Genomic DNA, 12,738 nt, shown 5'->3' with positions numbered 1-12,738 from the left:
ATGTGAGATAACCCAATGTACAAACTGAAAATGTTGCTAAAGATTCCTGAGGTAAGGTAGATTGATGGCAACTTCCTGATCTGCCACATCCCTTGGCTCATAAACAGCCTGAACATGCTGCTTCTGGTCATCATTATTTTGGTTTAATTCCTTCTATAGAAAGTGATTTTCCTTCCTTGAGAGATACCCACTTCTAGGCCAGAATCTCTGCTGACCATGTAAATCAAAGATGACCAAAAGGCTAGGCAGACACTGGGGAAAATGGAGGAACTTGCAAGGGAATCAGTAGGGCTATTGGCTGGAATAGGTTTTGATACTAAGAAGGGAGCTGGAGATAAGGAAAAGTCCTGAAACTCTCCTGCTTCTTGCAGCCTTCCTTGCCCAAGTCTTCTGTTTCTCAGATCTCTGAAAGTCTCCAAGAACCTCTTCCTGCCCACCTCCTAGGAGCCAGACCCTACTGGCACCCAACTTAGCTCTTAGACTTTCAGGCAGAGTAAGTTAGGCAGGGATTTGTGGTCAAAGAACTAGGCTCCTTTCAATGAGGGCCTTCAGAATATATCCCTTCAGGTTCTCCTTCAACTAGGTTGTAATTACTTTCCCTACATTCCTAAGAACTGACCTCTGGTCTTTCAGAAGCCAACACAACTCAGCTAGTAGCCTCTCCACCCCCTATATTTTATCCAGCACTAAACTTCCTAGTAAAATCCATTGCAAGTGATCAGCCCAAAATTCAGGTCTCCAAATATATCAAAATATTTATGGGAGAACTTTTTATGGCAGCAAAGAACTGGAAACAAATTATATGCTCATTGATTGGGAGATGGTTAAACAAACTGTGATAAAGTCTTGAAATATTATTTAAGTATAAGAAGGGATGAAAATGATGAATAATAAGAGGTAAGGTAAAATGTATGTAATTTGCTATAGGAAGAGGTAATAAAAGTCAAGAAAATAATATACACAATAGTTGTTATTCAGTCATTTCAAGTGTGTCTTTATAACCCCATCTGGAGTATCCTTGGAGTAGTCTAACATTTCCTTCTACAACTCATTTTAGAGATGAGGAAACTGGAGCAAACAGGGTTAAGGGTCTTGCCCAGGGTCACAGATAGTGAGTGTAAGAGGCCAGATCTGAATTTGGGAACATGAGTCTTCTTGACTCCAAGCACAGCATTATCCACTGCACTACTTAGCTTGCCTCTACAGAATTGCTACAACAATGTAAAGGGAAAGAACTACAAAACACTCAAAAAATATATGTTGCAAGTTACAAAGAAGGATCAAAGAAGAAGTATAAGAAGACATTCCCACCCCATTCCTTTGCTGAGGTGGGAAGTAATGGGTGTGACACATTGCTCTCTGGGAGAATGAATGGAGTAGGGGTGCTGGGAGAAATGACAATGATATTAGCAAAAAGATAAATACATAGTTTTAGGAAAAAAATAGGCCAAAGATTTTTAAAAATTTAAATGGATTAAGGATATTAAAGATTCATAGAACTAAACATAAATTTTTTAAAAGAGTAAAGTAAGCACCAGTCTAAATTATAAATAATATCTAGGAAACAATCAGTGAATAATCAGTTAAGGAGCATTTTGCATTGTAAATTCCATCAGGACTAAGCAAATAATACCAGGAAAATAGCCATTTGAAAAACTTCTCCAAATAACTACTTGAGAAATGCCAATTAAAAACATACTGAGATTCTACTTCATATCCATTAGATTGGCAAAGCTGACAAAAAATGAAAATTATAAATATTGGAAGGGTTAAAGCAAAAGAGGTACATTGATTTGCTGTTGGTGGAGCTGTGAACTGGTTCAACTGTTCTGGAAAACAATCTGAAATTATGCACAAAAAGATAATAATATACTAGATATATCTTTTGACACAGGCATAATAAAGGTGCATTGATTGATTGATTGAATACCACTGGCTATATACCTTAAAGTTAAAAGAAAGAGGAAAAGATCCTGTATGTTCAAAAATATCTGTAGATGTTCTTTTTGTGTTGGCAAAAATGGCATTAAGGAGTTGCCCATCAATTAGGGAATGGCTGGGCAAACTGAGACAAAAGATGGTTTCAGAGACATAGAAAGACTTATATCGACTGATGTGGAATGAAGTCAGAAAAAGTAGAACAATTTAAAATATAACATTAATATTGTAAAGCCAAACAATTCTAAAAGACTTAAGAACTCTGATAGCTAAATGATCAATCATACAGGATTAACAAAGAAAAATGCTGCACATATCACAGAGAGGTGAGGAACTAAGACAAAAAATAAGAAATGAATGAATTGTTAGACATAACCAGTATGGTAATTTGCTTTGTTTGACTACCTGTCCTTATGTGATAGAAGATTGGCTTTCTCTTTCCTTGCTTCCTTCCCTCTTTCCTTACCTTTTTTTTTTTTTTTTTTTTTAAATTTTAAACCCTTAACTTCTGTGTATTGACTTATAGGTGGAAGATTGGTAAGGGTAGGCAATGGGAGTCAAGTGATTTGCCCAGGGTCACACAGCTGGGAAGTGTCTGAGGCTGGATTTGAACCTAGGACCTCCCATCCCTAGGCCTGGCTCTCAATCCACTGAGCTACCCAGCTGCCCCCTTTCCTTACCTTTTAACTTTCCCTCCTTTCTCTCCACCCTCCTTTCTTCCTTCAAGAGGAAAGAAAAAAATGAATGCTTCATAAATGAAAAAATTAAAACCTATACATATATTTTTAAATAAAATGTTGATATAAAAATGAAAAATAAGGAACTGCTGGTAATTTCAGAGGATCAATCCCTCACCCTATTTTGGTTTGCATTTTCTATCACACATTGGTCTTTGCCATTTCTATCATATGTTTCCTAAATAAATTTCAAAGTTACTCATAGATGTTGAGCTCAATTTGATGCTAAAAGAAACTCTAACTTCTAAAGTCAATATTCTATAAAAGTTATGACAGTCTCAACCCTGACTTCTACCCATTCTGTCATTAATAGTTCTCTATTTCAGAGGATGCTTTTACATCTTTTTCTCATACCGTTGGGACACACTGAAGTAGGAGAGCAAATCTCTGACTGAATATATTACCTTCACAAGACAGACCATGGGAAGTAACTCCAGAGAGACTCTCACGGCACACATTACAAAAGGTGGGTCGAGCATGGGAGCAGGCATACCAGTTATGCATCCCTGAGAAATGTTCCACATTAAACTGTGCTGCCTAAAAAAAGGAGAAGTTAAGATAAATTTGTAAGTACAAAATATGGCTACTGATAATATATATATAAAATACTCAACACACAAGAAAATTAAATTTAAAAGAGATAATTAAAAACTACAGTACATTCATTTACAATTATATATACTATCTATATATATATGTATGCATAAATATATATGCATATCCATATATATACTACTTCTAAATGTATTTATTTTAGTCCAACACTTAGAACTCTAGTGAATTTTGATTTTGGAATATCAACATGATATAATGGAAGGGATATTATTTTACCTCATAAAGTTCCCTTGACTGTACAGACTTTAGTAAACTGATCCATTCTTCCATCTCCTTTCTGTTCTCGGCACACAATACCAACCGCCTGAAAGGGGTGATTATCTGAAAGAGATTTCTCAACTTAATGATTCCAAATAATAACAGAAGAAATTATAACATCTGACAAGCCAACTTCATTTTCCACCTCTGCTGTTCCTTGGTGATGAAAACAAAATGTACTCTATAAATAAAAACAAAGTTTAATCTCAAGTCATAATGCAATGCTTAAAATATAAAGCTTTTATCTGTGGGGAAATTACCTTCATCCTTTATATTCTTAGGAGTCTCTCTTTTTTAGTCACATTATTACTTATTTATCATACCTTTTTTATTGTGATCTACTAAAACTGAGAAGCAAAAAAAACCCATTTCTTTATCATAAGAATGTCAAACAAACTTCAAAACAATATTGAAGTGACTGTAAGCTTCGAAAAGAATTACATTATGAAGGAGTTCAAAAATAAATTGTGATAAAAAGAGACATCAAGTCTGATTATATATTTAAGGATATATATTTATATATACATATCCATTTACATGGAATTTACTATATTAAAGTTGTTTGGTTAGTAATAAAATAGTATTATGTAGCCATGTGATATCCAATACCTATTGACTGATTTTAAGCAGGGGTTTAATTTTGTGGAACTTAAAGCCCTGGAGGTCAAATAGGGAACCTAGACAAGAAATGGGGTGGAGGGGGAGAAGAAAGCTCTTTCAGGTACTTTGAATAAGAAAGACTCTGAATTTCCCAAAACATTGGAAAATTCTATGTAATTCTTCTTGGTTCATTAATATAACAGCAAACAAACTACAGAAACATTAGGCTTGCTCTGTTGCCTTGCATGTCACTCTGTAAGGAACCTGGATTCTTAAACATTGAACTTTGTTTAGAAATTCAAAATTCATCCACCTCAGATAGAGGATCATTAAAGTGCTTAGGGGAAACAATTAAAAACGGGGAAATCACAGCCTAGCACAGAAATTACTTCTAGTTGTCAACTAAAATGAAAAGCCCATCAACTTAAATAAGCATTTATTATTTCTTCCACCTAAAAATCCCCCCACAGTCACACATTTCAGACCTCATCCTTGAACAGATTCCACGAGTAAAACAAAAACTAAAAATTTTAAATGACTTTTTCCCCATCCATTCAGGACAAGAGAAACACCAAACACAAACTAATAGTCACCCCAAAAACGTACATGTACCTTAAAGTTGAGAGAGAGAAAAAGAGATTCATCAGTCTTTGCCACTTACCCCACTCCCAACTGGACTTTCTCTGTTGTTGCTTTGGTCTCTGCAGTACCTTATTAAGCTCAGTTGCACTTTAATATATCTGACAAGCGGCACTCTCACTCAAGTGCAGCAGGCTATCAGTCACATGGGTAAGTAGCTCAAACCTTTTAGCTTTGGGTATTTTTTTAAAACTGCACATGGAATTGAAAGACTTTTCACTTTGGTCTTCCCTTCAGTTTCCACTATCCTCTTGATAGAACTCATTAACAGTTGGTCTCTCCTCTCCCTGAATAAATAGTTAATGCAAAGAGCAATGCTTCTTTCATTACTTAGGAGCCAAATGGATGCTTTATTACTTGAAAATGTTGTTTTTTTTCTAGGTCAGCTCATCAAATGAAGCAGAAAGAAGCCAGTAAATCATAATATACTCTTGGCTCCAGGAACCAGCAGAGTACTCCAGAGATCTCTAGGCTTCACTGAACTTACTGATATTACAATGACAAATACCATCAAAAGCATGTATTTCTCCCTACCTCCTATGACATCATTACAAAGATTCCCTCTTTTTTCATTATTATATAGCAATATAAGCAAGCATTCATCAAACAAATAAACCAGCATTCATGTTTTTCTTCTCAATTTTTGCATTAGAACAGTGGAATTCTAGCTAAAATAAGATGTGTGTATATGTATGTATATATAATTTTAATTAGTCTTACTCTTTTTGTTTCCTAAAAGCCATTTTGAAACAGCAAAAAGAGCATACAAATAGAAAATATATTTAGAGTAACTCAATACAAATGCCTGAGGTCAATTAATCAACAGGCATTTATTAACCTCCTACTCTGTGCCAGGCATTGCACTAGGGGCTAGTAAAACAAAAACAAAAGGTGGCATTATTCTTATTCTTAAGGAATTTACATTCTAATGGAATCAAATGTTCAAATAGTTCAAGTATTTTTCAATAGTAACATGGTTATGTCTATATATAGGCCATAAGTATATAATCTCTACATTCTTAAGAAATAAAAAGTGCATTTGGTTGATTCATTTTAAAATCAGTCCAGGTCATAAAATACTGATATATAAAAGACAAAACAAATTTTGAATAACTTTTGTGCACATAAAATAACAAATGTAAATAAAGTTAAGGGCACTGCCTACATTAACTATATATTTTGCCCTTACAAAGTATTATACACAAAATAGCAAGAAGATGAAATATCCTTCTTTCCCTGCTTCCACCCACCTGGATGCTACCTGGGTGACTTCTATCTCCCTTCCCTCCCAACTAGACACAAATTTTTTTTCTCACCTTGTTCCATGATAGATCCAGAGTGGAGGCTGTGGTGGCAAGGAGGCAATAGTGAAGGCAAAAGGAAAGGATAGGGTCTCACTGTAACCCTGACCAATTCCAGAAACATCCCCAATCCCCATCCCAGCTTAATTCCCAAACAACCCTGATCCGAAGGCCTGGGGCCTAGACTTCACCTCAGAGCCTAAGGTCAGTTCAAGGGAAGTAAAAACTAGGAAAAATTGGGTGTGATTTTCCTCTGAAATGTAGAAAAAACATATTTTCAATCCTGTCTGTACAAAGACATCATTTAGTACTTATGTGTGACTTTCTTCTTCTGCACTCTCCCCAGAGTCAAAAGTGAAAAAAAAAAAAAAAAAATGAAGGGAAGAGGCTTAGAAGGGAGCCTTTTTATTTTTTTATGGATTTTCCTTTTATTAGGACCAAAAGTAAAAATATAAATAAAACCCTTAGGGAACATTAAAACAACTGTGTCCAAGACAGAAGTGGAGGGGAAAATCCTTGATCAGAAGCAGTGGAAAAGATGGAGGGTGATTAATAATAGGTGAGGCATAAGTGTCCTTGGAGAACAGGTTCTTATCGCCAACACTCTGAAGGCTCTGCGTCCTTCCCTTCCCTAATTCCCTGTACCCCTCAAACCTACCCATTTGAAACCCCTGCCACAATGGCGGATGGGCTGGAGGTGTTCCCAATAGGTGGAAAAGATGAAAATAGGGAGTCTTACTTCCCCTGTATGGTTTGGGGAAGAAGTATTATTAGTGTCTCATGTTGGAATTTGGAATGCATTTTCCCATAGAAACCTCTTTGCACAGAGTGATTTAGATTCCACAAAACTGTTGGTACAGTACTATAGACATTTACAGATGAGCCTTGGGTACCCAACTATTAGTCTCTGGGAAACATCTTCTGGGTTCCAAACAACTGATCACAAACAAACAAGTTGTTGGTAAGTTAAAGACTGGCTTTTATTCTGTTTTTAAGGCACTAAGGTATTACCCGGTTTAACAAATTGCCTGAAAATAAAGCTCATTTTAAAAGTCAAAATCAATTTTGCTTTTAAAGAATAACCACTAAATTATACCTAGAAGGATGGATACAACAAAAACAATTTGATTCATAGCCTTTGTTTATCCTCTATAAACAAATAGCAGCAGCAACTAGACACTTGGCAAAATTGCAAAGTCCTTCAAGATTTTTCTTCTGTTCTCTTCATAAGGAAGCTACATAAGGTATCTTTTATCCTATCTCAGTGGAGGTTCCACCTTTTTCAGTCATCTCTGAGCACCTTTTCTCACAACTTCATCCCAAACAAAAGCAATTGGGATTGAATAATCTTCATTAGTGTTTGTTCATAGGTTACATTTGAAGCGAAACTTATTTTCACTTAAATGTTAAATCAAAGATTGAAGTCAAGTCGATAAACAATTATTAAGTGCCTACTAGGACCCAGACAGTGAGGTAACTGCTGGGGATACAAAGAAGAGCACAAAACAGACTCTGTTCGCAAGTTGTTCACAGTCGAATGTGGAAAATAATAAGCAAACAATTATGTTCAAGCAAGAGACATGTAAAAGGAAAATTGGAGATAATCTTAGAAAACAAGTACTAGTCTTAAGGGATAGCAAGAACACAGAAAAAAGACTCCTTATAGAAGGTAGGATTTTAGTTGGGACATGAAGGAAGCCAGGGCACCTAGTGGATGGAGATGGGACAGGGGTGCATTCCAAGAGTGGGGAACAGCCAGTGAAAGATGCCTATAGAGTCAGGAGGAGGATTCTCCTGTTCAAGGAATGGCAAGGAAGCCATAATCACCATCACAGATAAAGTAGGAAGGGGTTAAAAAAGCAAACAGAGATTTCTTATTTGATCCTAAGGTAATAGGAAGTCAGTAGAGTTTACTGAATAAGTGCCCTGTTGGGGGTAGGGGGTGGGGTGATGAAAGGGTTTTTTTCCCTTTGTTAATGGAATCTCAATTGTCAGCAAGCTGGTAGGGAATTATTTTTTGGAGAAATCACGTAACCCCTCCTAAGCTGGCCCCAACACAATCAAAGGAACATAAATGTAGAATGTAGTGGGAGGGCCTCAAGAGAAAACTATAAAACAGTGACATTCCATTTTCTATTCAGATTTTCAGAGGCTACTTGAGGTCTAGTGCTAGGAGATGATGGCAGTGGGAAAGTGTCAGTGTGCCTTTTAACAGGACCCAGGCTCTACTTAAACCTAGCAACAAACCTGCCTACCTAGTGGTAGGACCTTCCTTTTAGACTTTCTGTTCAGTTTAACAGACTTAAGAGTATTAAATGCTGACAATGAGCTAGGCACTGTGGTGAGAAGGCAGGAAAAGTAAAGAGACAAAGAAACTCTATTCTAAAAGAGATTAAATGTACAGCTTCAATTTTTAATCATAAGTAAAAGCTCTCTATACCAAAACTAATTCAAAGCTCTCATTTAAAATCAATTTCTTATTTGCATACATATCTGACATTAATTATATTTAATAATTTTTCATCCTATGACCCCCTTCTTACTGATAGTTTGGAATACACACACCTATCTTTTTTTAAAAATCCCTACCTTCTGTCTTAGAATCAATGTGAATACTGGTTCCAGGGCAAAGATTGGTAAGGGCTAAGCAATGGGGGTTAAATACAGAGTCCCACAGCTAGGAAGTGCCTAAGGCCACATTTGAAACCTCCATGCCTGGCTCTCTATCCACTGAAATAGCTAACTGGCCCACACCTACTATTCTTAAGAAGGAAGGTAAAAAAAATAAACATTTATTCATCACCTTCTAGGTTCCTAGCCAGGAACTGAGCTAAGTGCTTTACAAATATCTCATTTAATCCTCACAACCACCTTAGGAGGTTGATGCTATTACTATCCACATTTTACAGTTGAGGAAATTGAGGACAACAGAATGACACCCAGGAATCTCTGGGTGCTCTTTAGTTGAATTTAAACTTAAGCATTCTTGACTACAGGACCAGTAGTATAACTATTGCACCACCTGAGGTATCTGTAATTCTGATTTAAGAAATTTCTGACAAAGAATCATGTCCCTGAAACATAGTTTCTTTATTATACCATCATACTTTGAGTACTACTGTTTTATATGAATTAATCTTGGCTTTTCACAGTCTACTTAGTTTGGTTATTGTAACACATGACAATAGTGCATAAAGGTGGAAAACAATCTGGAGTGAGATATATAAAATTCTAAGTTAAGATAATACTATAATTGTCACTTCGAATGAACAGAAACAAAAGAACTTGGATATGAAACACAAAATAGCTTCAGGAGGGAAGGATTCTAATTTCACGTTAGTTTTTTTGTACATAAACATAAAATCTCTATATAACGAGGAACTGCAAAATCTGGAGGTTTCCAATACGAAAACAGAAATTGAAAAGCCTAATCAATGAAAACAAAAAAAATTACTGGATTTCTTTGGAAAATTCAAAGTAAGAGAAGAGAGGAATTTAATCAAGGAAACCAGTTGATCAACTAGCATTTATTAAGCACTTACTATGTGCCAGGCACTGTACCAAGCAATGGAAGGCATGGATTTTACTAGCAAAATGGTCACCAATTCACAAATTGCAAAGATTAAGATAATGATAATAAGCTAGCCTTCTGGAGATTGTTATAAAAAGAAAAATAATAAATGAGTAATTATATAGTAAGGACTTTGCATTTGCCAGCCAAGCATTTTTAGAATTCTTAAAAGATCCTAGGTCTGACTAATACCAAGTCAAGTGGGCAAAGCCAAAATATATGACACTAGGGAACTCTCCATCTCTGAGGAGTTCAAAGAACTAAAAATATTCAAGACAGATGATTATCTAACTTACCTTTGTTGTTCTCCAGTGAAGGAGAACCTTTGAAGGCTAGTGAAAATTCAAAGGCTTAACAACTCTTACTGTAAAGGAAATTCTTATTTCTAACATAAATTTTTCCCTATATCTGACTGCATAAGGCTCATTGACCACTGAACTGTTGCAAATGAGCGTATTAATTTTAATTTGTAATCAATAAGAAAACATTTGTTAATAATAATAATAGCTAGCATATCTGTAAAGTGAGAATAATAAAGTTCCTATCTCCCTGGGTTATGGTGATGCTATCTGTAAAGTGGGAATAATAATAATAGCTCCTTTCTCTCTGGGTTGTAGTGATGCTTTAAGGTTTTCAAAATGCTTTGCAAATTTTAGCATCACCATAACCCAGGGAGATAGGAACTAATATTATTATTCCCACTTTATGGATGAGGAAACAGATGAAGAAACTGAGGTAGTAAAAGATTAAATTATTTGCTAAGGTCACAAAGCTAGAATGTGTCTGAGGCTAGATTTAATAATATAATAACTAACGTTTACATAATGGTTACATAAATTGCAATTATTATCTCAACTGATCCTCAAAACAATTCCGGGAGGTAGGTGCTATTCTTCCCTTCTATAATTTACAGATTTATTTTGAAGTCTTCCCTTTTGAGGGAATAGAAATATTTTCCCTAAAATTTAGGAAATATTGATTCACTCCTAGGAAAACAGTAGAGTAGGCATTCTTGATCAATAAGATGCTGTATCTTTCTTTTTATATCTTTCCTCTGCTCTCTCAGGCATGACAGAAACATTTTAGGGACCTTAAAATTCATCTAGCCCAATACACTATCTAAAGTATGGCATCCCATCTGGAACATTCATGACGAATATCCAGATAGCATTCATTTAAGACCTGCCACTTTGAGGCAACACACTGATAAGTGTCTTTTGGGGTGGCTCTGTTATCTTTTCCATAAGGTGAAAAAAATCGGCTTTCCTGTAGCCTTCCTGGACCAAGATGAAAAACTCAAATCTCTCTTTCTATAGAGCCAGCCTATACTGAAAAATGTAGAGAAAGAACAGGTTAATTCTTTGCCTTGTAATGGGAGTCTAGTTAGTCACTAAGTTGCACTAGACTAAAAGACTGGAATCTGTGCTAAGAAGGACCTTGGAGCTCATTCTCAACTTCTATCCAATATAAGAATCTCCTTTAGGATATTCTGGCAAAGTAAGACTTAAATATCTCCAGTAACAGGTAATTAACTGCCTACTAGGGCAACATCACACTCAACAATGGAAAAGCTATATAATTGATATGGAAGTTGATTTTTTTTAAAAGTCGATTCTTATATGAGCTTAAAAAAAAGGTGCCTTTTCTTCAACTAGCAACTTTCAGTCCTCATACTGTTCCCTGGAATCACACAAAATAAGTCGACCCCATGATGATCTTAATATATTTGAAGATAGCTACAATATCCCCACAAGTCTTTTCTCTCCCAGTTTCTTTAACTTATCACCATATGGAATGATTTCAAGTCTTCTATCTGCCCAGGGTCATTTTCTGCTGGACACACTCCAGTTTGTCAGTGCTTCTCTTAAAGCATTTGTTGAATAAATTAAATTGAATACCAAGTTGTACTCTAGCCAATGCAAAAGAAAATGAGGGTATTGCTTTCCTTATTCTGTTGTATTCGACTTAACAAGGATATATTAAGCATTTACTATATGCCAGGCATTATGCTAAACACCATAAAAGCAAAGACAAAAATGTGATTCCTTACCTTCAAAAAGGTTACATTCTATTGGAGGATCCAACATATACAAAGATAAACACAAGAGTGACAGAAAACAAATACATATTGATAGAGCATTAATGACTATGGGAATCAGGTAAGATCTCATGTAGGAGATAGCATTTGATATGAGCCTTGATGGAAACTAAGGGCTCCAAGGGGTAAAGATCAGAAGGAAGAGTGTTCCAGAAATGGTGGACAGCTTGTACAAAAGCATGGAAGGAGATGAAATGTCATGAATAGGAAAGAGCAAGTAGGTGGATTTGGCTGTAACACAGTGTCTAAAGGGGAACAATGTGTAATCGGCTTAGAAACAGAAAGAGAACCTGATTGTGAAAGGACATTAAATGCCTAAAAGAAGAGTTTGTATTTATCTTAGAGGCAGTAAGAAGCCACTAATGCTTCTCGAGCAGAGAAGCAACCCAGCACTGTTTCAGAAATACAAATTTGGCAACTATATGAAGGATGAGATTAGAAATGGAAGAGGATAACTGCAATTAGACCAATTAGGAAACTATTATAATAATCTAGGGGAGAGGTGATGAGTGAAGAACTGGTGAGATTGTGGTATAAATGGCCAATCCTTCATATAAGACTTTTCATTAACAATATACATCTTAAAGAAGTTGTCACTGAATTCTGCTGGCTAAGTAGTCCATTACCTAACTACAATGTGGCTAGGGGGTACAAGGGTCATAGGACAGGGAGGAGAGAGAGCTACTAGTCAGTCCAGGGGTTGGGACATGAAGCCTAGGTCATTCAGGCAAATAAGCAAGTTCTGTCCAAGACTGCCCTAAAAATATCTAAAGAATGTATAACTTTCAGAAGTCTATTTGGAACTATTTTGGCTCTTGCTCACTGTTCACTGACAGTTATGGCTAATGGTCCTATTTGGCTATAGGTGATGATCTCTTGAAAGCCTTTCTGTCCTTTTTTCTTTTAGCTGATTGGCATTTTCCTGATTGGTGAGTCATTGGGGTTGAATCATAGCTAGCTTATCAATAGCAGGCTTTATGT

At 35.9% G+C, this 12,738-nt stretch overlaps 1 protein-coding gene across 1 annotated transcript in view; it reads right to left on the bottom strand.

Moving 5' to 3' along the window:
- Positions 1–12,738, bottom strand: part of DGKH (diacylglycerol kinase eta) — a 227,285-nt gene that overhangs the window by 82,159 nt on the left and 132,388 nt on the right. Inside the window, exons 5-6 of the mRNA XM_044670616.1 lie at positions 3,507–3,611; positions 3,080–3,212 (exon numbers count right to left, since the gene is read on the bottom strand). Coding sequence (XP_044526551.1) covers positions 3,080–3,212; positions 3,507–3,611 — 238 coding nt within the window. The remainder of the gene's footprint in view (positions 1–3,079; positions 3,213–3,506; positions 3,612–12,738) is intronic.

This window comes from Gracilinanus agilis, chromosome 3 (assembly GCF_016433145.1).
Source record: "Gracilinanus agilis isolate LMUSP501 chromosome 3, AgileGrace, whole genome shotgun sequence".
Lineage (NCBI taxonomy): Eukaryota > Metazoa > Chordata > Mammalia > Didelphimorphia > Didelphidae > Gracilinanus > Gracilinanus agilis.
Note: the sequence above shows the minus strand (reverse complement) of the source record. Positions and strands in the feature narration are given on the sequence as shown.